At 48.4% G+C, this 27,020-nt stretch overlaps 4 protein-coding genes across 9 annotated transcripts in view; 1 reads left to right on the forward strand and 3 right to left on the reverse strand.

Annotated features, from left to right (window-relative positions):
- The window catches only part of TMCO4 (transmembrane and coiled-coil domains 4), a 34,320-nt gene extending 34,000 nt beyond the window's left edge, over window positions 1-320 (reverse strand). For all 4 annotated transcript variants that reach the window (XM_085559028.1, XM_085559030.1, XM_085559029.1 and 1 more), the window contains exon 1: window positions 142-320. In XM_085559028.1, the coding sequence (XP_085415154.1) occupies window positions 142-320 (179 nt within the window). The remainder of the gene's footprint in view (window positions 1-141) is intronic.
- A 2,226-nt stretch (window positions 321-2,546) lies between these two features.
- RNF186 (ring finger protein 186) lies at window positions 2,547-10,439 on the reverse strand. Its single transcript, XM_085559036.1, has one exon. It carries the CDS (start codon window positions 6,510-6,512, stop codon window positions 5,592-5,594), a length of 921 nt encoding a protein of 306 aa, XP_085415162.1. The 5' UTR covers window positions 6,513-10,439; the 3' UTR covers window positions 2,547-5,591.
- A 59-nt stretch (window positions 10,440-10,498) lies between these two features.
- On the forward strand, window positions 10,499-19,877 carry OTUD3 (OTU deubiquitinase 3). 2 transcript variants are annotated; one of them, XM_085559034.1, is made up of 8 exons: window positions 10,499-10,677; window positions 12,627-12,775; window positions 13,526-13,638; window positions 17,107-17,247; window positions 17,924-18,049; window positions 18,597-18,693; window positions 18,934-19,112; window positions 19,444-19,877. In XM_085559034.1, the coding sequence occupies exons 1-8, from the start codon at window positions 10,514-10,516 to the stop codon at window positions 19,612-19,614; spliced, it is 1,140 nt and encodes a 379-aa protein (XP_085415160.1). In that variant the 5' UTR covers window positions 10,499-10,513; the 3' UTR covers window positions 19,615-19,877. The 2 variants fall into 2 exon arrangements, with proteins under 2 accessions (XP_085415160.1, XP_021389444.2); XM_021533769.4 differs by having other exon boundaries at window positions 17,125-17,247.
- Window positions 19,738-26,959, reverse strand: LOC110472283 (basic phospholipase A2 caudoxin). Of its 2 annotated transcripts, XM_077788234.2 has the most exons (4): window positions 24,688-26,959; window positions 24,420-24,567; window positions 24,103-24,209; window positions 19,738-23,593 (listed from the first exon to the last, which is right to left on the reverse strand). In XM_077788234.2, exons 1-4 carry the CDS (start codon window positions 24,713-24,715, stop codon window positions 23,451-23,453), a joined length of 426 nt encoding a protein of 141 aa, XP_077644360.1. In that variant the 5' UTR covers window positions 24,716-26,959; the 3' UTR covers window positions 19,738-23,450. The 2 variants fall into 2 exon arrangements, with proteins under 2 accessions (XP_077644360.1, XP_085415164.1); XM_085559038.1 differs by having other exon boundaries at window positions 24,420-26,959.
- Window positions 26,960-27,020: the final 61 nt, after the last annotated feature.

Genomic DNA, 27,020 nt, shown 5'->3' on the forward strand with positions numbered 1-27,020 from the left:
GAATTGTAAAAGCCTTACAGGTGCAAGACAGATTCTTCCACTCCCCCAACTTCAGAAGACCCCGCACGGGGTCTGACACCAGTTCTGGCTGAGCCACCCCCCAAAATCCACCTGGCCTGTCAGGCCTCGCTGCAGCTGTACCTTTGCTCGTTTTCAGGGAACAGCCAGGCGAGGGAAATGCCGCACAGCGCCGCGTACGCGAATCTCCCGGCTTCAGGCAGCCGCCGGCCCAGGAGCACGCCCGGCTCGCTCTCCCCGCCGTGCTCAGCCGCCTCTTGCTGTTCCGAAGCCCAGCCTTTCCCCTTCTCTTCCGCAGCCATTTTCACCTGCAAGTTCAAGGAGGAAAAAGCAGCAAAAAAAACCAAAAACAACAGTAAACAGTTAGAAACCAGGAAGTGAGGAGACAAATTGCCTTTGACACACTGCTGTGACCAAAGAAGACACAGAAGAACAGTTCACCAATTTTGAAATATTTTACACAATATTAGGTGATCATAAGTATTTCAACCTGCAAAAGGACAAATTCCTTTTGGGACTGGGCTCCATTCAGGCCTATCAGTCTCACATTTACTGAAAAAATAACATGAAAATAAAAGCTCTGCCTCTGATGCAGGGACCACCTGGCTGGGAAACAATTTTCCTCCCTCATCCTGAGCTCAAATTGCTCCTGTTTGTTTTGCTGACAGCATTAGGAAAGTTGAGTCCAGCTACAGCCTCTGAGAAGGATTTTGATGTGTCCCACAGTCATTGCTGTGCTTTGCTTCTATACAACCTGCCACTGCTCTTTCCCGAAAAGTAAGATCCCTGCACCACACGGATCGTGAGCTGGGGCAAGCTATTATTTTTTAGACTGTAAATATGCAAATTTTCAAGTGATAGGCTTCCAGCTGCTCCCATGATGGTGCCAGCAGCAAACTGAGACCTCAGGCAGAGGTGACAACAGCTCATAGCAAATTCAGCCTGGGTAACAACCTGGTCTAGGGCTCACTTCCATCATCTGGAATTTCTACTGACTACCTTAAGATCCAATCAGTTTCTAAGGGGCCCAAATCACCCATTTCATTTTATAGCTCAAATGAAAATGTTTCCTTTCTTCCACACCCTGGCTAAACAGGAATTAGGAGCCCATGACACTACAAGTGACTCCCAGGGGATGCAGACCATTTATGGATCGTTTTAGAGCCCCAAAAGAAAAAACTGCAACAGGAGCTGCTCTTTTCAGAATTTATTATCTGTATGCCATCTGTCATGGTCCTCTAAGAAAGGTGTCTGTCCTGTCTTCCTACTCAAAAATCCTAAACATCCAAACTTCCAGATCAATTTTCCCAGGAATAATCTAATGCTAAAGTTTCAATAATTTTACAATTATTTGTCATGTCTGCTCACCTCTGGACACATTATAGGAGACAGCACTGAAAATAAAGCCCCCTTCTCTGACAGATTTATTGATTTTTTAACTTGCACTCATATGAAATGTGAAGCAGCTAAAAAAAGATCTATGAGCAGTACAACTGTTTAACCTAATTTCCTAATAACATAAAATATGGAGCAGTTATGGAGCAATACCATGGCATGCAACAAACAATTCAGAGTGCTGAGGAGCTAAAATATCCAGAGAAAGTTTCTGGAAGGCTTTGCTCTGAAGATGTTCAGATCAATGTACTTCCCTCTACACAGGTATCTTTTTCCTTATAAACACATAAGAAACAATGGGCATAGGATTTTCAGACATACAGAGTAAAAAAAAGGGCAGAGTGTGATTTACTAAAGAAAACTCGGGTCAAGAAGTTTTGCCACAAATCCAAGATGAGGGAATTGAGAGTTAAAAACATATTCCAAATGTTATTTATTCCAAAAGTTTTTACATCTCATGGCACTGGAATTCTGATCCGTGCCTTGAACAATGTCATTCAGCAATCAACAGTATTGCCATAATCTGAACTGTCACTTGAAAGAAAATTTTTTATCACTTCCAGCTCTCAATTTTCAAACAAAGCCCTTTGTTTTCTTGAGAAATGATGTATTTTATATAGCAGATAACACAATCCTGTTTGGAAAGCAGAAAGATAATAATTCCTTTGGGGATTTAAAGCTGTACAATACACGGGTTCCCCGCAGCTGAAAGAGGAAATAGAGACAGGCTGGCATCTTGTTTGTACTAAACTGTGACAAAGGCAACCAAACCATCATCTCCACAACCTCCCAAAGTTAATGAGGTTGTAGGTAATTATTCAAGACAAGGCTGGCCAAATCGTTCTGTGTAAGGCACAGTGGGGACAGCACAGCCCACTTGTGGTTATGCATCGCACACAACGCTGTGACTGTGGAAACATTTGGGCAAAAGAGAATTTTTGGGGACCTGCACATGGCTCCAGTGGTGCTGGGAGCACCACATCCTTTGCTTTTAATCTGTAGATACAAGGTATAATTACGGAATGCCGTTAATTCAGTACTGTCTCAATGCAAAAACATGAAAATGCATTATGGATGGGTCACAGTGATCAGAGCTCCAGGGGACAGGGACATGGAGAAGCCCAAAGCATAAGTAGTTGGAAAAGTGAGCGTGTTTAATTCAGTTAATCCTGAAGTTTGCACAGCAGCGGCTGAGAAGCGATGTCCTCACAGCGGGTGAGCAAAGCTGCGGAGAGGGAACAGCACATGGAGAAGCGTGAAGGCGGCACCTCAGCCGGGGGAGCCGTGAGGGCGGACACCGCCACAGCTGCCCGCGCTCACGTTTACCACAAGTCCTTCACGTCGGAAGTCTCTGCTGATCCATCACAGGCGCTTATTTACGGAAAGCGGCGCTTCTGGCCACGCTGAGGGGAGGGAAGCGGCGGCGAGAGCCAGCGAGCGGCCTGAGGCGACCGCCGCCCGCTCGCCCCTCAGCCCGCGGAGCTGCTCCCGCCCAGCCCCTCTCGCAGCCGCCCGACCTGCTGCCGGCCCGGCCGAGTACCGAGCACCGGGAGCCGAGCACCGCGAACGGGAACCCAGCACCGACTACCGCCGCCAGCGCCCGCCCCTTCCTGCCCGGCCGGCCTGCCCGCCGGCGCTGCGCCATCGGCGCGGCTGAGGGCGGGAGCCGCGCCGCCGAGGGGCTGGCGGGCGCTGAGGGGATCACGGCGTATTCTGAATTCTGAATTCTCAGTTGGAAGGGACCCGCAGTGCTCCTGGAGTGATCATGAAGTGAATGGCCCGTAGAAGGGATCAAACCCACGATCTTGGTGCTGTCAGTACCATGCTCCAACCAACCGAGCTGACCCCGGGATAACCTGAGGGGATGGCGAGGGATGAGGGGATGGCGAGGGATAAGGGGATGCTGCCTAGCCCATTTCTCATTATAATTTCCTCTCTCCCAGGCCACAGTGCATTACCCAGTTACTATCCAAAATCAGGAGCTAGCCAGGTAAGGTAAACAGAGCACGGGACCTCTGAGCTGAAACTTTCTCACCAAAATGATCAACATGAATTAAACAAGTACAAGCAAATCTTTTATATTTTGGAATAGAAGTATAGTCCCGTTAACCTTTTCTCTATAAACTTAATTGCCGCTGCAAAGTCTTGCATGGTTATTGAGCCTAATTATCCTGTCAGATGGGAATCTGATCAAAAGGTACCAGGTTCCAGAGCCTCATGACTGCCACCGGCATCTGGGAACTCTGAATCACCTGGGTGTTCATGGTCCTCGGTCTGCAAAACATTTCAGTGGAACTGCTGAAGGAGAGCTTGGAAGGTGCTGCACTATGAGAGGAAACTATAACTCTATGGATCCATAAGGATTCCTTCAGAGGGCCAGTCTCACACTGGAAATCACACTTCTGTATGCTGCCTTTTCCTCTTGACCTTTTTTTTTTTTCTTTTGATTCTGTTGAATGTAGTGCAATAAAACAACTCTTTTGGAGGGGCATGGTGAAGCATAATAACAGATTTCACTGATTGTGTTCATTCTGTTTTCATTTCTTCACACCCACGTGCTGAAAACATACATTGGTGGCAGGATCCCTTGTGAGTGATCTGTTCAGGCCAATATTAATTCATTTGTCACAGACCTTTACAGTACCCGTCACCCACTGGTGTTGGTGAAGGAAATTCAACAAGAATATTGTCTGTCTGTGAGCTTTTAAGACTTGTCAAGTGCAAGGTAAATATCTGGTCCAGTTTTTATATTTGGAACAATATAGTATTTGGGTTTAAAACTACCTGCCTTTTTTTCCCAACTGGAAAGCTTTTTTTGTGGTTGATTATTAGCAAATGTCATATGTATTCTGCAGTAAGCCTGCAGTTGCTGCCCAAAGAGATGAGAAAATCCAAAGGATTTATTTCCCCTGAAGACTCCTGTTCCTAGCAGAAAACAAACCTGTGTTTTCCAAGACTTCAGCTGCACAAGAACTCCTACCCTCTTAGTCTAATCTGCTTTATCTGCTGTGAGACACTCTGTATTTATATACTGAGAACTGCAGGACATCAGTTTCCATTCTTATCAAACACAAATATTTACCTGATCCAAGGTCTCTTGAGATACTTGACACACTTAAACATACAGTTTAACTAGAGAAATCTTTTTCCCTCAGTTTAATTTTAGTTGGGTTTCAGGGTATTTTCTTAGCACCTAAGTATTTTTTTAAATGAAGGAATACTCCAACACTTTACTGCTTTGCTTTACTCACCAACTTAGTTCTGTAGAGACCTTAATATGCTTTCTCAGCTGCAATTCCTGTCAATAAGGAAACTAGGAATTGTTTTGACATTAATTGTCCATGAGAAATTGAAACAAAGAAGTCAATGAGCAGTTCATATTATTTAAATTTAATGGAGACATTCCATTTAAAAATATCACGTGGTGTGGCACAGAAGTCAATAGATTTCTGTTTACCTCTGTGAGCATCTTCAAGGGCAGTGTAAAAGGGGGCAAGAAGAGAGGTCCTGCAGGTTGCCAGATAAAGGAATTCAGTTGAGAGGAACTATTTCTGTGCTAAATAATGTGGGGAATTTGGAGGGTCATGAGGTTTTTGAGCCTTGCCCTTTGCAAACCACAAACTCAAGATCAGAATGTTGATTTTACCTCTTCCTCTCCAATTTTGTGTGTAACTTCAAATAGCATCAACTGACATCCCCTTTTCCCATCCCTACCAGGGATTACGGTGATAATCTGGGTTAGAACAACTCTCTTCCAAACACCCACTCCCTGATTTAGCAGCCTTATTTCCCACACTGTCCCAAGGAAAGGTGTCCATGTGTCCAGAGTGTGAACAGCAACCCGGGGTTTTGCAGGACATCACCTCCCAGGTGTTCCAGATAACATCCTGCAGGGCTGATCAGGAGGGGACACAGACATGAACAAAATGGCAAAAGCAAACCACAATTACTAGTAAAAAAAAAAAAAAAGAAGTGAAAACACATAAATATCAACATATAAATAGTTCATTTTGTTTGCAGAAATGAAATTTAACAAGAGTGTGCATTGGCATTGAGCCAGCTCAGCCAACTGTTGAATTTATTCTCTGAGAGATTGTTTTTAAGTCCAAAATTCACTGGTGTGCCCAGTGTGCACACTGGTCCAGTCCCTGAACTCCGGGACAGGCAGGTTAGCTGTTTCAGGCAACAGTAACAACGTGGATCTCCTTGTCACAGGAGGCAGGGGAGTCCTTCTTGCACCTGCAGTGGAATTTAGGAGTGCAGCAAAGCACTATAGACATGAGCAACCCCAAAGCAAGCAGGAGACAAATTACCCACTTCACCCTCCCTGAGTACATGAAGGGCAGGATGAGCATGGTGAGGATCACCCCAAGCAGCAGGAGCAGCAGGAGTCTCTGCACAGCCAGGCTGCTGTGTGCTGGGCTGTTTTCCTCTGTGTTCAAAATGTCTTGGCTGCTCCGAGTCCAGCTGTTGCCACCCAGCCCCATGGCACAGATGTACATCTCAGGGTTTGAATCAAGGCTCTCCAAGCGCTCCAGGATGTCTTCTTTATTCTGGAGTGTGCGGATGAGCCCTCCGGACACCAAGGTGGGTTTTCTGCAAAGAGGGCAGGTGATTGTCCAGGTGTTCTCCTCTTTCCTGAGGATCAGCTTGAGGCAGACGGCACAGAAGGTGTGCTGGCAGTCCAGGAGCTTTGGGACTCTGTAGATGCTGTACTTGTTGAAGCAGATCATGCAGTCCATATCCAGGGTGGCTGTGTCTGAGCACTGGTGGTTCAGTTCCAACGTGCTCATTTCAGGAGAGTTTGTGTCCGTTAGAAGAGCAAGTGGCCTTGAGTTTGGAGAGTCTTGTTCCAAAACTGCAGGTTCAAAGGCAGCAGGACTGTCTCTCTCTGTTCCTGAAGGCTTCTCCATTTCTCCAGTACACTCTCCAGAGAATCCCACTCTCTTCTCACGTTTTGAGTTTTGTGTTACGGATCCTGCTCCACTCATTTCTGCAGCACCTCCTGCCACGGGCGCTGCACCGTCTGCCTCAGCTTGCAGTACTCCAGGAGCTGACGAGGTGTTTTCCTTGTTTGGCTTGTCAGTGGATTTCTCCATGGAGATAAACCTCGGTGCAGCTTGTCTCCCCTTAGCTGAAGGATTTCCCGAGCCTCTGGCTCCTTTTATGGGTTGCTGTATTCCTGTTGTATGCTTGATTGATTAGTGAGAGCCTTAAGCGAGTCAAGCTTACAATATGATGTTTTTATGACATGGGGACCAGAGTTAATGATTGACTTCCCAGCCAAGACAGTTTACAACAACTGATAATATCAGCGGGCAATTCCTGTCCGGAAGCAGACTCCATGCCATTAGCAGACCACTCTGACAGCAAGACACCACCGTTGTTATTAAATTAGATGAAAGCAATTTCATTGTTCTCCAAACAGTGCTCTGCTAGACAGTGACAGGCTTGGGGGAGTTACTGTTTCTGACATTGGTGTGCTGAATGCAGTGCTTTGAGCACATGTATCATCAGTTTTGTGCTCTCTGGGTAGGAAGTTTGCTCTTGGTGTAGAAATACTTACTACCATACAGCATCAAGTGAAGAATGAGATTGAAATTATTAATTTGATTGTTGAATGTCCAGTTGTTATTAGCTCTTTTATCCCAGGCTATCTCTTTTTTCAGCCTACGTTAACTCCTTTGTCCTGTTTGTTTTAGTAATCAGAAGGTTTCCAGTACAAACTGAAGCATGACTGAGGTCCACACAGGGTCTCTGAGAGTCCATGAGAGAGATCAGGGAACTAAAAGCAAGACCAGTGTCCTAGATGGCGGGACCATCTTCTTTGTTTGTTCACCAAACAGCCTTGTGCACTTGGGAATGCCCTTCTTGAGTGATTTTGTGAATGTTCATCTGATCTGAAAAAAAATAACAAAATCCCTCAGTCTGTAATTTCTTTCTGCCTCTTTATTTGAGGAGTAAAATACAGACGGTTTCTCAGCAAGAATCCCATGGAAGGAAGGAATGAAAGAAGGAAGGGAAAAATCACTAATCCCAAAAAGCCAGATGAGGTCCGTGTTAGCAGCAGAAGACACACAGTACCACACTGGTAGCCTCAGGTGCTCCTGAATGTTCACACTGCCTGTGCCCCCAAGTCCCAGCCCCTCCCTCCCAGAGAGGAGCAGCAGAAAGAAATGAAACAACCGCAGATGAGGAGGGCAGGGAGTTCAGGAAGGCTCTAATCTCATGAACTCGCTGGAGGGGGATGAGGTGAGAAGAACTTGTTCTTATTTGCTGAGAAATAGAAGGTTTGTCGTAAGCAAACTTCGTCAAAGTGCCTGAGCACTGCTGCATTTCTGCTGATGTGGCATGTGGTGGTGTTTGATGGACTTTTGGATGACCCCAAATTGTAGGAGCCTGAATATCTCTCAGTTTCAGAAGCTGGTATCAAAGTGCAGGAATGTCTGGAAGTAGGCTGGTGAACTGCAAGACTCATTTATGTTTAAAAAGAAAATATTATTTTGAATTTCATATAACTCTTTGTCAGCAAGTTCATGCTGCTAAAAAAGATCTGGGAAAGTAGAAAACAGACTTCCCCCTATTACAATAGCTTAAAAGCTTCAAATTTGCTCTGTCAGTTCCCATGTCCAAAATGGAAATGTCTTAAAATCTCCTGATTCGTAATTACTAGAACAATATAAAAACACCTTGCAGGTGTTGGAAGTTGGAACAGACACCAAGAGGGACAACTCCATTCCTAACAAAAAAAGTTTAAAATTAGTTGGGATGAATCTATGCTCCATGTCTAACTGCTCTGTGTCCTACCAGTGGGTGGAGGTGACTTGTCTGTGTCTCTTGTCTTTTGTGCTGGAAAAATAGTTTTCTGTTGGTCTCCACTGATTCCGTCTCCGCTTTGTCTCTGGTGTCACAAGTGATGCTCCCTGGCTGGCATGTGCCTTGTGCTTTTCTGAACTGCTCATAGACCGTTAATGCTCCTCTGTCTAATTACTGCCTCATTAATCATTTGCAATCAGTTTATGTACTCATGCTGTTTTCCCACTTTTAGTGTGTTTGCATAACAAAATGCATTTCTATGAAGTGCTTTGTATGGAATTGTTTATAGCAGGAAATAGATATAAAAGAAGGGTTGTGTCATTCCTAGTAAAAATCCTCATGTGCCAGAAGCCAAACATCCCAGAAGATACTGGGGATACTCCTGTGAGCTCCTCCCTGTGCTGAGCTGTGGTTCAGCTTGTCCTGACTCTGCACAAATGATACACAACTTAAAAACCCCTGTGATGTGAAGCCTCTTATTGTATTCCTGAGACTGTTTTGTTAGCGTTCTTCACAAAGCTGTTTGGATGTGCCTTCTGAGCTAGGAATTAGAAATTCATAGAATCCCAGAATCCCAGATTGGTGTGGGCTGGAAGAAGCCTTAAAGCTCATCCAATGCCCTCTGTGCCATGGGCAGGGACACCTTCCACTGTCCCAGGGTGCTCCCAGCCCCGTCCAGCCTGGCCTTGGGCAGTGCCAGGGATCCAGGGGCAGCCCCAGCTGCTCTGGACAGCCACGGCCTCTCCACCCTCACTGGGAAGGATTTCTTCCCAGTATCCCATCTAGCTCTGCCCTCTGGCAGTGGAAGCCATTCCCCCTTATTCTGGCACTCCAGGCCTTTTTCCAGTCTCCCTCCATCTTCCTTGTCAGCTCCCTGGTGAGAAAGGTACTGAAAAGTTCCAATTGCGTCACCCCGGACCCTTCTTTTCTCCAAGCTGAGCAATCCCAGTTCTCCCAGCCTCCCCTCATGGGAGAGGCGCTCCATCCCTCTGCTCATCCTGGCCTCCCGTGGACTCGATGTGCAGCAGTTCTGACAGCATCAGGCAGTTTCTGTCACGACACCAGCAGAGGAAACCAGTCACAGCGATGCCCTGGTGGCTGCTGCTGCTGCTGGGTGCTTCCTTTAACTGGTTCCTGTGGGACAAGTGGAAGAGCCAAAGAGCAAGAGGATGGTGGCAATCCTCCCCAAGAGTGCTGCTCCAGACCAATCACCCATCTTGCTGTGCCCCTTTTCCAGCATCCTGGGAAGCATCTCCCTCAGTGCTAGAGGAAGCAGGACGCGGAGGTTCCGTTTATTACACTTAGCACATTTGATTAATCGCTTCAGCCTCGGCTCCGCGCCTGCCCCGCCGCTGCTGTCAGCCCTGTTCTCCTGGTGCCACCTCGCGGGTAGTCCATCTGCTCGTCCCCTTGATCTGCTGCGAGTTCATTTCGCAGCGGGGATTTGGGGCTGAGCAGAGGGGATTTGGGGGTGAGGAGGGGGGATCTGGGGCTGAGCGGCGGGGATTTGGGGATGAGCGGCGGGGATTTGGGGTTGAACAGCGGGGATTTGGGGCTGAGAGGCGGAGATTTGGGGCTGAGCGGCGGTGATCTGGGGTTGAGCAGCGGGGATTTGGGGTTGAACAGCTGGAATTTGGGGCTGAACAGCGGGGATTTGGGGCTGAGCGGCGGAGATTTGGGGATGAGCAGCGGAGATTTGGGGATGAGCGGCGGGGATTTGGGGCTGAGCGGCGGGGATTTGGGGCTGAGCAGTGGGGATTTGGGGCTGAGTGGTAGTGATTTGGGGCTGAGCGGCGGTGATTTGGGGCTGAGCGGCGGTGATTTGGGGTTGAGCAGCGGGGATTTTGGGGATGAACAGCTGGAATTTGGGGGTGAGGAGGGGGGATTTGGGGCTGAACAGCGGGTATTTGGGGGTGAGGAGGGGGGATTTGGGGTTGAGCAGCGGTGATCTGGGGCTGAGCAGACACGGTCTGTGGCGGCGTGTCCCTGTGCAGAGCGGCAGCAGAAAGCGCCCGCCCGTGAGGTCAGGTCCGGAGCCGTGCCAGGCAGCAGGGAAATGCTCTCGGGCGAGGGGGAGCGCAGTCAGCAGTAGAGGCCGGTTAGCCGGAACCCGGCAGCTTTTGGCACAGCCCCGGTGATCCGTGGCGCTGCTTTCCGCGGCGCAGCGCTCCCGCGGGCACGGCGCTGTCCGTCCCTCCGCCCGCTGCCTCCGCGCCCCTCCCGCGGGCGGGCGGCGCTGCCGTGACGCGGCGCGGCGCTGAGGGCCGAGGCGGCCCCGCCGGGGATGTCCCGCAAGCAGGCGGGCAGGGCCCGGCCCGCCGCCGCCAGGAAGGGCCGCCGGCCCCGCCAGGGCCCCGCCGGCCCGGGCTCCGCTGCGGGACACAGCGGCGGCCTCGCCGGGCAGCTCCGCGCCCTCGGCCTCAAGCTGCGGGAGGTGCCGGGAGATGGGTGAGCGCCGCGCCCGGTGTCCCCGGAGCCGCGGGGATCCTCCGGACACCCCGCCCTGCAGGCTGAGGGCTTCCTCCTCCCCGGGGGATGTGAGCCCGTGTCCCCGCGGCCGAGGGCCTTCATGGATCCCGGGGCGGGCAGCCCGTGTCCCCGGGGGCCGAGGATTTCCCCCTCCCGGCTGAAGCGGGCCCTGTGCTCGCAGGGGTGACGATTCCCCCTGTTCAGCATCTCTGCGGTTCCGCGCGGCTCGGCCGGTCCCAGCCCTGGGGCCCAGGGGCTGTGATACATGCGATGATTGACTCTCACAATTAACAGACAAATATCACGTATTAGGTTAAGAAAACTTTTTTTTTTTTTAACCCCCTGAGTTATTATCAAGGGACAGCCGCGGTTGGGATATTTGGGAGGGTCGGCTTGTCACTATGGTGACATCTGACCTCCAATCAGGATTTGAGGAAGTGACCTCCACCTCTGCACAGCAGAACAGTCGATAGACAGAATTTTGGGAGGGGCTCAAGGGTTAAAAGGTGAAACGTCCATTGTGTGGGTGAGCACATGGCAGAGAAAATCCTTTGCACCCAGTGCCATAACATTTTCTCTATTCAGTCTTCTGTTGTGTTTTTTTATAAGGTTTGGTAAATCTTTCTAAATTTATGAAAGGAGTGCCTATTTCTCACAGGGCCAAAGCTCCAGTGTCCAGCAGAACTGAGCATTCACTTTCACTCCTTTATTTTCTAGAAGGTGAAAAGGTAGTACACGTTCCTGCTGAGAAGTTGCTGAGTGGGGCATTTGTTTGTCTTTTGTTGCTTTCTGTCCCTTGTCTGGTGTCAGTGTGGGACAGTTTGCCCCAGCAGTTTAACGGTGACACCATCACTCAAACCCAGCCGTTCCAGCAGCAGCAGTGTCAAACCATGACACCATTGTCGAAGCCCACCCTGGGTTGCGGGGTGGCTTCGTGTGGTGGAAAAACTTCTCCTCCAACCCGTGCTTCCAAAGAAAGGCTCAGCAGTCTCTGTTGTTGGGTCTCAAGGCAGTTTATTGCAAGTTATCTAAAAGATTTTCTTCTGGGGCTGCTGTGGTTTGCTCCCAGCTCAGGCAGAGGCACACACACACCCTGACATCCTCTCTGACCCCGACTGCTTCTTCTCTCCCGCCCAGGGCTGCTGCTGTCTTTTATATGTACATTACGTGTTACATGGTTACAGTTTTTCCCAATGCCTATTACCTATATTAAATGGTGCTTTTCTATCTTTTATATGGTACATTACGTGTTACATGGTTACAGTTTTCCCCAATGCCTATTACCTATATTAAATGGTGCTTTTCTATCTTTTATATGGTACATTACGTGTTACATGGTTACAGTTTTCCCCAATGCCTATTACCTATATTAAATGGTGCTTTTCTACTCTAAACCAATCTGTGAGTGCCAACATCACCAAGAACATGGAGGTAAGGAAGGAGAAAGAGGGAGGACAGGGCAGGCCCAGATCCCTCCATCTTAAAACCTCTGACCCCCATATACAAAACAGAAACCTCCCTGTACAGGTGTTAAACCCCCCCTGTACAGCACTCAAAAATTCTTCCCTCTACTTTGTAACTACTTCTACTATAATATCTAAACTTTTGTGACTTCTTGTTCTTCCTGCAAGGTTGGTAAATCATTCCATGGCTCAAACCCAAAATCACAGCTGTTTCCAGCTGCCTGCCAGGGTCTCAAATGCTTCTGACCTGGGCTTGGAACCTCCAAAAATGTCCGAGGGACATTTTGAGTTCCAGCACACCATTCAAGGCACAGGGAGCGAGCAGGAAATTCAAAGCACAGCAAGTGAGCGCTGCTCTGCATTCACAGCCTTTCTAAACCGGGCAGAATGAGCACAGCCCCTTTGCCTGTGACCTGCATTCCTTCTGCTGCCTCAACCACACGCACTCCTCATTTCCCTCCACAGCAACTGCTTGTTCCGGGCCCTGGGGGACCAGCTGGAGGGGCACTCCCGGAACCACGCGCGGCACCGCCAGGAGACCGTGCAGTTCATGCTGAGGCAGCGCGGCGACTTCGAGCCCTTCGTGGAGGATGATGTGCCTTTTGACAAACACGGTATGGGCTCCGTGGGACATCCTGGGAGGTGTCTTTGTGTCATGCAGCTCATTAGAGCACCTCCTTACGAACCAGTCCTCATCCCAGAACTTCCTTAGGGCTCTTTAGTTTTTAGAAACAGGGACTTTACATTTATGGCTGTTGTGATGCTGTAGGAAGGTGAGCTGTTTAATCCACATTGAATTTGTCCCGGAAATTATTAAAATTTAGGAGAAACTTGGACAAAAGAGAGACCAAAAAGGCGAGGAGTAAAAATTAGGTGTTTTCAAAAGGAATTTAAGAGAAATTGTCTCGTTGTTCTTGAATACTGGTGGGTATTTGGCTGTTTTGGTAAGTGACTGATTTCTTTGGGTTTCTTTCTCCCTGGCACTCAGTATTTCCTCCTGGGAAGCAAGGGGAAGATCCAAACCAGGGACAAATACAGCCTTTGATGTGCCAGGTACCATGGAGATGATGCATGAAAGTAGTTTGGTCATGCAGTACATGGCACTCCTCCTTCTGATCTAACAGAGCCAGTGGCCTTATTTGTCTGAGGGTGTAGTGCCTTTTTTAGATATTTCTATGGTCATTTAAATGCGTTACCTCATGTTGCAGCCAAATTCTTGCCTCAACAGCCACTGTTTCACAGGTGGGATTTCCCTTCCAGAATTTCTTGGGCCCATGTTGAAATCTCACCCCTTGTTACCCCTGCCCTGCTTTTGGGAGTATCAGAAAATAAGTTTCAACTCTTGTGAATCCTTTTTCCTTTAGTTGCCAATTTGGCCAAACCTGGTACTTTTGCTGGCAATGATCCTATCGTGGCCTTTGCAAGGAACAATCAACTGAATGTGGTTATTCATCAGCTCAACACTCCTCTGTGGCAGGTGAGAAACAAAGCTTCTACATTTTTGTCTAATTTTTGCCTGAGGGATATAAATAGTGTGGAAAATTAATGATTTATTAAAAGAGAGTGGTAATGATCTGGGCATGGTGCAGAGCTGTACTTGTTTTTTGAAGAAGGGGAACACTTGAGATTTTAACTAGGAGGCGAGGGCAGGAAGGAAAACAGTGAGTGCATAAGAGGTGGGTATGTGGGGACAGAGCAATGTGTTTTACTTGGGTTTTAAGCTACGACCTTCAGTGCCATGCCTCCTGAAGATCAGACTGCATTTGAGCTGAGTTTTCTGATAGGAATCCCAGAATGGGTCAGGTTGGAGGGGACCACACTAGATCATCTGGTCCTGTCTCCCAGCCCCAGCTTCCTCAGCCTTTTGTGGGCAGAGAGATGCTCCAGGCCTCTCCTGATCTCTGCAGCCTTCACTGGCCCTGCTCCAGGAGCTCCCTGTCCCCCTGTCCTGAGGAGCCCAGGGCTGGACAGGGCACTCCAGGTGTGCCTCCCAAGGCTGGGCAGAGGGGCAGGGTCACTCCCTGACCTGCTGCCAGTGCTCCTCCCAGTGCACCCCAGGGCCTCTGGGCCCCCAGGACACTCTGCTGGCTCCAGGACAGCTCATTGACCGTGGGACCCCCAGGTCCTTCCTGCAGAGATGCTCCAGCAAGTCACCCTGCCTGTGCTGGTACCTGGGGCTGTTCCTCCTGGGGCAGGACCTACATCTGCCCTTGTTGAACTTCAGGCAGTTCTTCCCTGCCCATCTCTCCAACCTGGTGAGTCCTTCTGAAGGGCTGCACAGTGCCCTGGAGTTTGAGCTAGGCTTAAGGGAACCTGTACAATAAGATTCAGGAAGGTGGAAATGAAGGTATGGCAGGGCATGCAGTGTGTTGGAGTGAAGCTCCATCAATTCTGTATGGGATGTGGAATGCCAGGGTTTCTGACAAAGAGAGAAATGAGGTTTTAAAATAAATTTTAAAACCTTAAAGTGGTGTTTAATCAGCTTCTGGAAAGAACTGTGTGGTGTGGTTTCCTCTGACAGAGGGGCACTGAAACAAGCAATCCCTCAGGTCCTTCGTTTTCTCTTTATTGTTGTTTTTCTATGGCAAGTGGAATGGGTCCATGCTCAGTCAGCCTGGTCATTGAGCAAGTGAGAACCTGAATTCAAGTCAGGATTGTTTCTGGCCTCTATTTACAGACAGCACCAATGAAGTACATTGATTAAACAGGGCAATAAGGATAAAAAAAAGTAACACCTTAAATTCATTTAAAACAGCCCCACGTGAATTCCTGAACTCAAACAAGTTTACACTCTCATTTATGGGCAGCCATGGACAGAGGGACAGGTGGGTGAAGTACCTGCAGGAGAGGTCACAGGGGTGATTTTCATGTGTTGTTCCTCAGTGTTATCACTTCCTGACATTTTGATGTCCTTTTGAAAACCTTGTTTCTTTCCTCTCCTCTCACTGACCGTGTCAGGGTGGCAGGGCAGAGCTTGTGATGAGGTTCTGTCTCTCCTGAGCAGTGTTGTTTGTGAAGGATTGTCTCAGGCCCTTGAGAATGGTGTGAGTTAGAAGAGCTGTGAGTAGTTGTAACATCATGAAAAGCTCTTTGCAGGTGGACATCTCTACATGGAATTTCTTGGTCTTTGAACACTCCTTAACTTTTTTGATAGTGACTGTAAATTATAGAATTCTTAAAGTTGGAGAAGACCTTTAAAATCATGGAGTCCAACTGTAGACTCAAGTTAGCTGAGCTTTGTAGGTTATTTTGTTGGCTTTTTTGATAACAGGCTGACCTTTTTTCCCCCTGTTTTTAATCTGCAGCCCTAATTTACTTACCAGCTTCATTGTATTCATAGAATCAGAGAATCCCAGGTTGGTTAGGGTTGGGAGGGAGCTTAAAGCTCATCTAGTGCCACCCCCTGCCATGGGCATGGACACCTTCCACTATCCCAGGTGGCTCCAAGCCCCAGTGTCCAGCCTGGTCTTGGACACTTCCAGGGATCCAGGGGCAGCTACAGCTGCTCTGGGCACCCTGTGCCAGGGCCTGCCCACCCTCCCTGGGAAGGATTTCTTCCCAATATCCCGTCTATCCCTGCCCTCTGGCAGTGGAAACTATTCCCCCTTGTCCTGGCACTCCAGGCCCTTGCCCACAATCTCTCTCCATCCTTCCTGTTGCCTTCTTCAGGCACTGGAAGGCCACAGTTAGGTCACCCTGGAGCCTTCTGCTCTCCAGGCTGAACACTCCCAATTCTCCCAGCCTTTCCTCATAGGAGAGATGCTCCATCCCTCTAAATCAGTTAGGTGGCCTCCTCCAGGCCCACTCCAGAGTGGAAAGATGCTTCTCTAATGAGAGCTAAATTGGCTAATTTTCAAATCTTTCAAGAGCTTTGGGATTTGTTAGATACCTATTCAAGCTCTGGCAGAGGAGAAATGTTTAAAATAAATCTTACCAACTTTCAGCAGTGGAATAATTTAATAGAATAGAAAGCAGGAGTTAAGTATAACCAAGTGTTGACTTGGAAACCTGAAGGTGAGCAAGTGTAAAATAGATGAATGGAAGATTATTTGTTGGAAAACCTGAAGTCATTAGTGCAGCGCAGACCACAGACACGGCTGAAAGGTGGCTTGGTGTGTGGTCTGAGAGCTGAGATAAGGCAGTTCACAGACGTAAAAAGGTTGGGAAACTCTGGAGCCCTAAAGCAAGGAGTTCTGGTCCTTTGCTTACTGACGTCTGGAGAGCTGTTGGGTGAACTTGAGCTGGCAGGTCAAGCCAAGTTGGTCTGCAAGTGCAGTGGGATTTTCTGCATTCCTGGCAGGAGATGGAATGCTGTGTAGCTCTTATCTAAGTTTGAGACACTGATAATCAGGGTAGGAACTATTCTCACATCAGTACAGATAATACTCAAAGCAGGAATTTTCTGTGGAAATTGCTGTAACTTGGTGCTGAGAAAGCAAGGCAACAATTGGTTGTTAACAGTGCTCCTCAATGGAGTTAATACATTTTCATGGATTACTTTCTTTCAAAAACAAAACACAGCTGCTTGGGATGCTGTTAAAACAGCATCTTGTCCCAGCTGCAAATCAAAATTTACTCTGACTGTTTCCAGTGTTGCTCTCACTTGAATGGCCTCTCTTTGCTCAGATTTGAGATAAAATGACATGGTACATTCCCTGGGAGCTCTTGCTGAAGTTGGTTCTGGGAAGATGATCAGAAAACTGATAGCTTCTGTGGAAAGTTCCTGAAATAGTTCTGAGTTTTCAAAAAAAATACTTTCATTCCCTGTTTTGTTTGTTCTGATGTAACTGCCTGGTATTTTACATCTGGCTTTCATTCCTTCTCTTCTTCTTTCAAATGCTCCAGCAACCACGTACTTGCTTCCTTGCCGGTGTTTGCCATCGCTGCAAAAACAAATACTCTGAAAAATCAGATGCTGCAGCCGATTCGAAATGCTCATTTGCAGTTTGTTTCTTTTGTCGAGATCCGGGGCACAGACAGGAGCGACGCCCGGGAGCTGCACATCGCCTACAGGCACGGGGAGCACTACGACAGCGTCAGGAGGCTCAGCGACGACTCGGAAGCGCCGGCCCACCTTCGGATGGAGGTTGGTTGTGCTGGAATGAGCCAGCTGTGGGTGACACACAGAGCTGGGGAATGCTGCCAGTTGGTTTCCATTCTCATTTGGGATGGAGGGAAGAGCTGGGTCTCCGTGCTCTGCTGCAAGAGCAAAGCCCTGAGGTTGTAGCTCATGCTGCTGACTCTCTTGGGAAGAGCTGTGAAGGAGGAGTTCAGCCTCTGGGCTGGAAGTTAATTCAAAGCTGATACTGTGATGTGGGCTGTCTGGAAGCAACCTCATCTAAATGATGTAATCATTCACCTCAAGTGGAAAAACAAAGGGAAGAGAGGAAAGAGCTGGAAATGCAACAGTTAGGTGTAGTTGTCTTCCTCATATCTTTTTTTTTTTTTTTTTTTTTTGAGGAGTAATTGTGCTGTGCTTGAGGTTCTCTGCACACAGCTTTTTAATACAATACAGTGGTACTGTATTAAAAAGATTGCATTTAAAAGTTCATTTACTGTGATTCTTGATGTTGTAGTACACTGGAGTTTGTTCAGAAGTGCAGGAGATGTGGGAAGATACACACTTGGAAGTTCACAGTTTCCAAGATGGTTTGACATGGGATGTTCCTGAGAAAAGTGTGCCATGCTAATTACTGTTGTTAGGATGTCTGACTTTTATGGATTGCATGCTTGTGTGATTTGCTGGGCTTGCAATTCTTCAGATGCTGTGCAAGAATGATTCAAATAAGGCAGAGGAGGTGAAGCCACAGAAGGACAACTCTGAAGATCAGACTGAAGTGGAGATGGAAGATGCTGTAGAAAAAGTGTGCAGTGCAACTGGGTGTTCAGTAAGTATTGAGGAGCCTTTCTGGGCTTGATGTTCAAACCTTGATACAAGGAAGTAGTTCTGGGAAAAATTCTAGAAAACACTCACCTTGTACAAACTTCAATCAGGGTGCATCTCATCCTAGAATCAACCCTTACATACAGGTGAAATACCAACATTTTTGTGGATGCCTGATAATTTTGGAAGGTTTGTCTTGAGGCTCTCACAAAAATTAATTTGGAAAAAAATCCTGTAAGTTCTGAAATCCTTTGGGGGCATTGAAGATCCCAGATAACTGGATAATCTGTGATTCTTGGCTGTTGGCACTGTGCAGGTGCACAGAACAGAAAGGGCCAAGAGGGAAACTTACACTGAAAACAGCATATTCCTTATTTTGTGATAGCTTTAGGAATTTAAGGTTTTCCCCCTCACCCTTTCAGAAGTGGAGCACAGACCAACTGAATGATCATAAAAGCAGCAGCCCCCTCTCAGTGGTGCAGGTGTTGTTAAGTGTATGTAGGTCAGAGATTTGAACTTCTTCAGCGTTCTCCTTCCCCTCTTGTGGACAGGACATGGATTTAGTAAGCCACATTCTTGAGGTGGAGGACTACAATGTGGAATCTGCAATATTTGCCATCTTGCAGGTGAAGGAAGGGGAAGGAATAGGTGAGTGCACATTATGTCACCTGGGGCTTTGGGTGACTGTGATGTTGATGTTGGGGACAGTAGCAGGAGAGGTGGGTTTGTGTGCTGACACCTCAGCCTTCTCTACTCAGGAAGGTTGTTAGTGAGGGCAACTTCAATCCAGCTTCCAAAAAACCCCAGGACTTCTGGGAAAAAGAATTGTCTGACAGTGCAACAGCTCCTGGGTAGAGCATGTCTGAGGAAAACCTCTGCTGTTGGCAGGTACTGAGGAACAGCAGGAGCCCCAGGGCAGGGAGCAAAAATCCTGCAGCGGGACACTGTGGGAAGAGAATGGAACTGGTTCAAGAATCTTTGGAAATCAGAGCTTGCATCAAGGTGAAGCAGAGAACAAGGGACAAGCTGGATCCAGGGAAGAGAACCGAACCAGCAGAAACCCAAAGGTGTGTGAGGGGTTTGGCAGCAATGTGAGCACCCTTCAATGACTGGGGGATGCCTTAGCATTGCTTATTCAGGAAGTCTCTTCTCCTTTCAGTTAGAAAGAGCTTCTGCTCACTGCATTTTGTCACTGCTGCAGCTGCGACTGCTCTGCCACAGACATTTCCTGGTGACATGCAGCACTCTTCCCAAAACAACTCGCAGTAAAGTCCTCATAAATAGTTAGGAATGTCCTCTGGCAGCTGCCTTGGTATCTGCTTGTCTCTTTTATTACTTTTCCCCAGCTGAGCAGAGCATGTGTGGTTTGAACTTTGTGTTTTCATCCTTCCCTTTCAGGTAGCCAAGAAGCACAGGAAGGAGCAGCGGCTGGAGAAGAAGAAGCGGCAGGAGGAGAGGCACCGGCAGAAGGTCCTGGCCACCAAGAGGGACAGTGCAGACACCAGGACAGAGACAGACCCAGGCAGCCACATCACCCTGGTGAAGGCCATGGCAGCCCTAAACATATGACTCAGTGCTCTGATGAGAAAAGCAAATAAAACTGATGAAGGCAAAATTCCCCCAGGAGAATTTATAGGCACCCATGTTTATCTTAAAATCCATCTCTGCTCAGATTTCCAAACACAAGAGAACTTCCTCTTCCCTTGCTTTTGGGGACGACAATTGCTCATTGATTCTGCATCAGCCTGTGAGAAGAGTTTAAACTTAACAGGAAGTAGAGACTTGGGTCTATAATCTTGGAATTAAATGAAGGTGATGACCTTTTCTTCACACAGCGGTGTCAGATTTGTTTTGGCATCTCTTGATGTGCCTGGTTTTGGTTTTTTTGTTTTCTCTTCTATTTGGTTATTCCTGGAGGAGCTTTATATTACCTTGCTGTCAGGGAAAGCTTAACAAATCTCAACTCAGGAATATCTCTGGTGGATCTTTTTTTATTTAAATTCAAATAAAGTAAGGAAACAGAGTCCCAGAATCCTTTCCAAAGCAAAGTATCAGCCAGCACTGTCTCAAACATGACATTCCTCCTTTGTTTGCCATGCAGGAATGCAGTGACAAGTTTTAGTCTCTCTTTTAGAACTGCATTGCACTGAGCTGGTTCAGAAGTGATGAATATTTGGAGAGACATGGAGATTGCTGCATCCATGCTTGCTGAGGTTTGGAATCAGCTCCTTTAAGATCAGACCTGTTGGTGGAAAAGAACCCCCCCAGAACAGTAATCCCAGTGGACTCATGAGAATGCAGAGCTGATTCTTCCAATCTGGTAAAATGTGACAGGAACAGGCTTGAAGCTTCTGATGAGTGTTGTTACTTGGACACCTGGAATCTTTGTCCCCTTTGCCCTGTTTCAGAATTTTTGGGCTACTCCAGGGCTTTAGACCAAGTCAGGAGTGGATAGGTATTAGTCTCCAAATGAAATCAGCATAGCCAAAGGACCAAGAGTCCTGAGAAGAATCTCCCATGCAGCAGTGATCCCTGGGAAACCTGCCTATTTCACTTCATAAATCAAGCTTTTTTCCAGGGTAGTTTTTTTTTCATCTTAAATTCCATTTTAGTGAGGTCGCCAAGTAGGGTGTACAGCTTGACTCCTGTGATGTTTTCCACTGTAGGACTGGGAATTTGGATTGAAGTGAAAGGGCTGCGGGACTCAGCCTTTGATTTATAGCTCATGGTGTTTCAGCTCCACTCAGGTTTTTGGGCTTGTAACAAGCATTAAGCTTGAAGAAAGCACGTGCACTTACACACAGAAGACATCTCATCAGCCAGTGTCTTAGGTGAAAGGGATTTTTTAAAAGTAAGGAGCATTGCATTTGAAAAATTTGTCTGTGCTTAAAAGTTTATGTTTTTTTTTTTTTACCAGACTGCCAAGAACTGGGGTAGTACTTGTTAGGGCCTGCTGCTGTTACTTGAAGAATAAAATTAAAGGAGCTCTCCTGTAAGAACTGATGGTATAGGAATTCCTTTTTCTCTGAGACAGTCATTTTTACAGGAGTGGAAAGAGAGGTGAGTCACAGCTTAGTGAGGAGAAAGTGCAAGTTCTTTCAGGGGGTGATAAATTGTGACAGGAGGTTTGGCAAGGCAGTGCAGGTGACTGTGTCACCTGTGTCCTGCCCTGTCCTGTGTTTTGGTCTGAAAGGCAGGTGTGTTCTGCAGGTTTGAAGAGATAAAGAATTGCAGTTGTGCACTTCGAATAAGAGATTTGATCTTAATGAATTGGGATTTTGTCCTCTGGAGCCAGAGCTGATATGACATTCATTGCTGCCTGGAGCCTGAGAGCTGTGAAGGGAGTTGGTCTGGAGGTTGAGGAAGGAACTCGCACCTCGCCCCGTCATGTGCAGGGTGAAAGGGGGTCTGCAACAGCAGCACCAACAGCAGAGGGAAAGACTGGCCCACAGCTCGTGGCCTCTGATACATGAACAAAATCGGGCTGAAAATGCTTTCATTTCCAAGTGTAATTTGTTTAAAATAAACTCTCAATGTGCTGGGCTCATAGATATTGACTAACCAGTGAAATTCCCTTTATCTTGCCAGAGCAGCCTTGTGTCTGCACAGCCATTCCATATCTAAAGATGTTAAAACAGATTTTTACCTGTTTCACGTTTTTCCCATTGAAATTTCCACCTTTCCAATGTATATTTTTTTTCCCTAGGGAATCTTTGTGCAGCATTCTTCACAGAACTCAGTTTATGCAGTGAATTTGCTTTGTAAACAGGTGGTGGATTTTCCTGGGAGGGGGAAGGCAGGCGAGAAAGCAGAGCAGAACAACACCGTGATTCATACATAGCGTGTGTTTACTCCTTGGTGGAGCCGAGTGCTCCGTAATCCACGGGCCAAGGACGGACAATAAGCACTGGATATTCCCCTGGGCTTTGAGGAGATGACTGTTTGTTGTTAGCAGCTGACAAATACGAGGGTGTTTTGGCTGGTGCTGCAGCAGGGTCACTGTGAGCCTCTCAAGGGCAAATACGCAGCAGGAGGATGTAGAAAGCCACTTTCCCTGCATCCTATCTCCCACCATCATCTTCCCTGGACTTATTTTCCCAAATCCTGCCCCTGCAGGTCAGGAATGCAGTTGAAATGGAAGTTTTAAGCATTTAGGCAGGTTCTGGCTGACCTCCATAAGCATGTCTGTGTATGGGAAGGGTTTTCTGCCTGTGCTGCTCCATGTCTCTTGTCCCTACTTAGGAGCTGCCTTCTGGTTTATCTCACAGCTTTGCCACATCACCCATGGTCTCTGTGTCTGCAGAGCTTTTGGAGATGCAGAAAGGAAGTGAAATTGGGCATGAAGAATGTTCCATAATCCACTGTGGGATAAAAGGAAGATGCTTGTGCTGGTTTTGAGCTGTGGGGTGGTTCCTTGGAGCTTCCTGGGTGCAAGCATCCGCCTTAGAAGGCAGCATTGGCTCTGTCTCAGCTTCTGGAATCCTTATTGCCTGCTAAAAATGAGAAGAAATGAGTGGTTTGGAGTTAGAAAGATACCACATTTACTGTAGGAACTTGAGGTAAGGCTGTCGCTTGTAATGAAACACTTAAGAGAGTCAGGCAAGAGCCCTCAACACAGAGGTGGAAATCAAATAAATTACCCTTAAAACTCCTTTATTTTAGGCAGATCAGTTCTCCAGAGGCAGCATTACAGCTGGAGGTGCCTTCATCGAGGCCCAAGGTACAGCCAGCCCTGCCTTGTTAGAGGTAATTAGGGTTAATTTGGGGTCATGTGCAGCTGTGGTGTGGGACAAGGTGGTTGTATGGAGCTGCAGCCTGAGGAGACCTCTGCAAGAAGGAGCCACCTAAGCCTCTGAGACCCCACCACTGGGCTCCCCGTGCCTTCAGTGAGTATTAATTGCTTATACAGTCATTAGGAATGGTATGGGGCAGGATTGAGGCTGAGCCCCTGGAGAGAAGCTGGGCTTGGAGCCTGCTTTGGGCTGGGGTGCAGAAGCCACTTCTCCTTGTGGGCTTTTGTTTTTCTCTGGAGCTCTTCAGATTTACTGGTTGGCTGCTAAAATGTCACTTCTGGTAATTTTTTTAAGAAAAAATGTATGCAGGAAGGAATATTTTCTTAAAAAAATCAGCCCTCAACTTCCATGCTGTTACTTTCCCCTTCCACCACTGATTCCCAAAACACAACACTGGCCACAATTTTGAAGCGTATCTTTATTTGCAGGGTTTACCTCATTTTTATGAGTTATTTAACTATGGGAAAATAGAGCTAAGGCTATGGGGAAAGGTGCTGGACACTTTTCCAGTGCCACAGGGCTGTGCCATGTCCTGCCTGGCCCCAGGGAAGGCAGAACCCCCCAGTTCTGATGGTTTCTGTCAGGTTTGGAGCCCCAGGCTGGCAGCAGTGTTCAGCAGGAGGGCGTTTGGCCCTTGCATCTGGAATTGGGGTAGTTGTCGTAGGATTTGCGGTAGGAGCTGGCTGCCCTCTGGAAGCACTCCACCGCCTTCTTGTCGCAGGCACAGGTCTGTTTTTGGCACGAGTTCCCATTTCCTGGAAGAAAATTGGGGGGGATGGAGGTAGTGAGGGTCAGGGGGTGTTTTTTGAGCGTCCCCGCAGTCACAGCCCCTCTGTGCAGTTTGGGGTGGCTCAGGTGGTCTCGTGTCCGGGGTGTGGAGCTCCCTGGCCCTGCAGGGAGCATTCCCTTCTCTTTCTGATGTGTCTGGGGCTGTTTGCCTGGCACGTGCTTTGCTGTGCTCTGTGGAACAATGACTTCGCTCTGGGGGAGTCAGGGCAGCTGTGCCAGGATGGCAGGGGCATCTCAAACCCTTGGTGTTTGGCCTCTTGGGAAAGACCTCAGGGAAGTCTCCAAGCTCTAAACTTCACTATAATCCAGCAAATTCTTATTTGCCTAATTCCTGACACTTTCTCCTCTATTTCCACCCACTTCGCTGTGTGTGATTTCCAGGCCAGGATGATCTAAAGGGATGTGGAAGTCAAGCTCCCCGAGTGTGGGTGGCTGTGCCTCCCTGCTTAGAGCTGTGCCCCCTCCCCGCTCTCACCGCAGGTTATTTGGTTTCCTTGGAAGACGTATTTGTAGGTGGCCGTTTTGGGGCTGCAGCCGGAGGCGGCCAATTTCTTGTAGCAGCAGTCATGGGCGTGGCAGCACCTGGGGCATGAGAGGCGAGGTCAGGGCAGGGGACAGCGCGATAAAACATCACCCGCGTGCATCTTTGCTGCTGAACCCCTTCTCCGGAGGCTTTAAGGATGAGCAACACTTTTCTCATTGCTATTTCCACCCTCAGGAGCAGCAACAAGATTGCACTGGCTGTGCCCAGGGAGGTGAGGAGGGCTGGGGGCTCTGCCCTGTCCCAGGTACCTGTCGGTGGCATCCAGGGGCTGTTTGGACCCGCCCCAGCCGCAGTAGCAGCCGTAGCGGTTGTAAGCCAGCGGCGATTTCCCGGTCTTCTGCTTAATCATCACTGCAAACTGGGCCAAGTTGCAGCTGGCAAGGGCCAGTCCTAGGACTGGAGAAGGAGGGTTAAGAGCACCAGGAAAAGCAACCGTCCATCCCACAGCAAAAATGGGCCTTTCACCATCCCCACCTGGCTGTGGACAGGGTCTGGGAGCTGGTGGGGGGTACTCACAGAAGAGGAGCAGCGAGAGGAGCTTCATCCTGGCAGTGGCAGCTCCAGGGCTTGGTGAGCCCAAGGTGCTGCTGGTCACACCTTTTATGGCCGTGCACCCTCAGCAGGGCCCCTCCTCTGGAGAGCCCAAAGTGGGCAAATATTGACAATCCTCACCATACTGATCCTGCTGCTGTGCAGGTATCCTCGCACTGCTGGAGGCTATGGGATGCCTTATATGGTGGAGGTCTTGGCAGGAGGTTTTGAATGTGTGGAGCAGCCTGGGGTCGAGTCTGTGCATAGCTCTGGGTGTCAGCATTCCCAGTGCTTCCCTGAGTAAAATGAGAGAACTTGAGGGAGAACAGGAACCATGTGTCCTTGCCCGTGGCAAGGGTGGAATTAGATTGTCTGAGGAGTCCGTGATCCACTTTCTTCCTGGATTACAAGTTTTTTGATGCCTTGGCTAGAAAACACCATTCTGTGTCTTACTGTTTCCATCCTTGCCTGGGCAGGGAGAAAATGCAGCCAGTGCCAAGTATCCTGCCCTACCAACTTACCAGAGTGGATGAGATGCAGCTTTGGGAGTGGAGGAAGATCCCATGGTCTCCAGAATGGCTGTGGCTGGAGATAGAGCTGAGCAAAGGCCATGTTTGGTGGTTTTCTTGATAGTGGTGCCCAGATGTCCCCCGCATGTGGGGACGCTCCATCCCTCTCCCCATGTGTGCTGGGCACTGGTTTGTTCTCAAATACCTCATGGCACGAGGTGTGTGGTTCACTTTTGTTTATAAGCAAAATAAGGCAAGTGACAGGGAAGAAAAAATGCAGGTGATGTGTGATGGGAGTGGGGGGGAAGAGGCTGCTTGTGTCATTTGCTCAGGGAGAATCTCTGATTAAATTGGTGGTACTGAGCAGTCAGCAGATATCTTCTGGCAGAGATTGCACCTGCTTTGTGCTGCTTTTTGGGGAACCACAGCATGGCAAGCACTGAGGCAGGGGAGGAAGGAAATCCCCCCAGGCTGCTAGGGAAACTGAGGCAGGGAAGAAGGATGCAACTTGTGTGGGAAACGGAGAGAGGCTGAGAGAAGGGAACTCAGCTCAGCAAAATCTCTTCCCCCTCCCTCTGGCATGGGTGCTTTGCCTCATCAACTCTCTGGACTAATTTAAGTAGCCCCTTGGGATGGTGTTAATTGGCTAAACCAGGATTTGCCATAATTCAGGATTTTCCAAGTCCACAATCAGTTTTATCACAGGGGAATAAGGGATATTCTTGTCCATCAAATGGCTGAGCTCCACTGAAAGCCTCTCCACCCCAGCCCCTCTACCTGTGGCAGGTTTGCAGGATCCCTTCTCCAAATGGGAAATAAGCCCTCCCCAAGCCAGATGCCTCCTGGGAAGCTGTGGATTTTGTTTCATGGTATGAAAACCACAACTCTTGCAGTCCAGTTTATTGCAATGCTCTGAAGGGGGTGCAGCATCTGAGCCAAACCATCAACATTTGGAGGATTTGTATGAATGGATTTGTACAGCCGGATGTCCAAGCAGGAAAATTCATGAGTGGTTAAAATTCACCCAGAATTTACAAAGGGAGAGTGTGATTCAGTTTATCCCAGCCTGCCATCTGTCTGGGATATCCATCCTCTCGGTGAGGATTTGATCCTTGATTTATGCCCTGCAATTATCAGCTGCTGGGTGAAGGGCTCCTTCCTCATCTCCCCCAGGGTTCCACAGCAGTGATTCCCTGGTTCCTGGGTGACAGCTGGCAGAAGCATCACTGCTTCAGGGCTACTTCCTGGTGCCATTGATTTCAGCTATGGGGCAATCCAGGCTGGGAATTGCAGCTGGGCATCAGCCCCTAAGGAAACAGTGTTTTGTTGCTTTTTCTGTGGCTTTATTTCATTGCTGAGCTTCTCTGGGGTGGTTTGGAGCCCAGAGACCTGCCGGGGTCAACACCCCAAGGCACAAAACCTGGGGATGCTGAAGTGGGGGGAAGCAGCTGCTGCCTGAGCTGCCTTTTCCTAAGGAATGTGCTCAGGGTTGTTGCAGAATTGGGCCAAAACATTCTTTTCTGGTGAGAACTCTGTTTTGCTCAGCACTGGGTGTGAGGCAAGCTCCAGGCCATGCTGTCACAGCAGAGATTTAGGGGATCACAGAGTATGCCGAGCTGGAAGGGACCCACAAGGATCATGGAAGTCCAAGCCCGGCCCTCCCACGCCATCATGCCTGCCCCCAGCCCTTCCACCAGCCTCACTTCTCCATCTCTCAGAAAAACGGGACATTTTCAGTCTGAAGGTTTAGAGCTAAGTTGGGGCAGTTCAGGGTGAGCTGTGTCACCTCTCAAGTGTCATTTTTGCTGA

This window comes from Lonchura striata, chromosome 21 (assembly GCF_050655825.1).
Source record: "Lonchura striata isolate lonStrDom1 chromosome 21, ASM5065582v1, whole genome shotgun sequence".
NCBI lineage: Eukaryota > Metazoa > Chordata > Aves > Passeriformes > Estrildidae > Lonchura > Lonchura striata.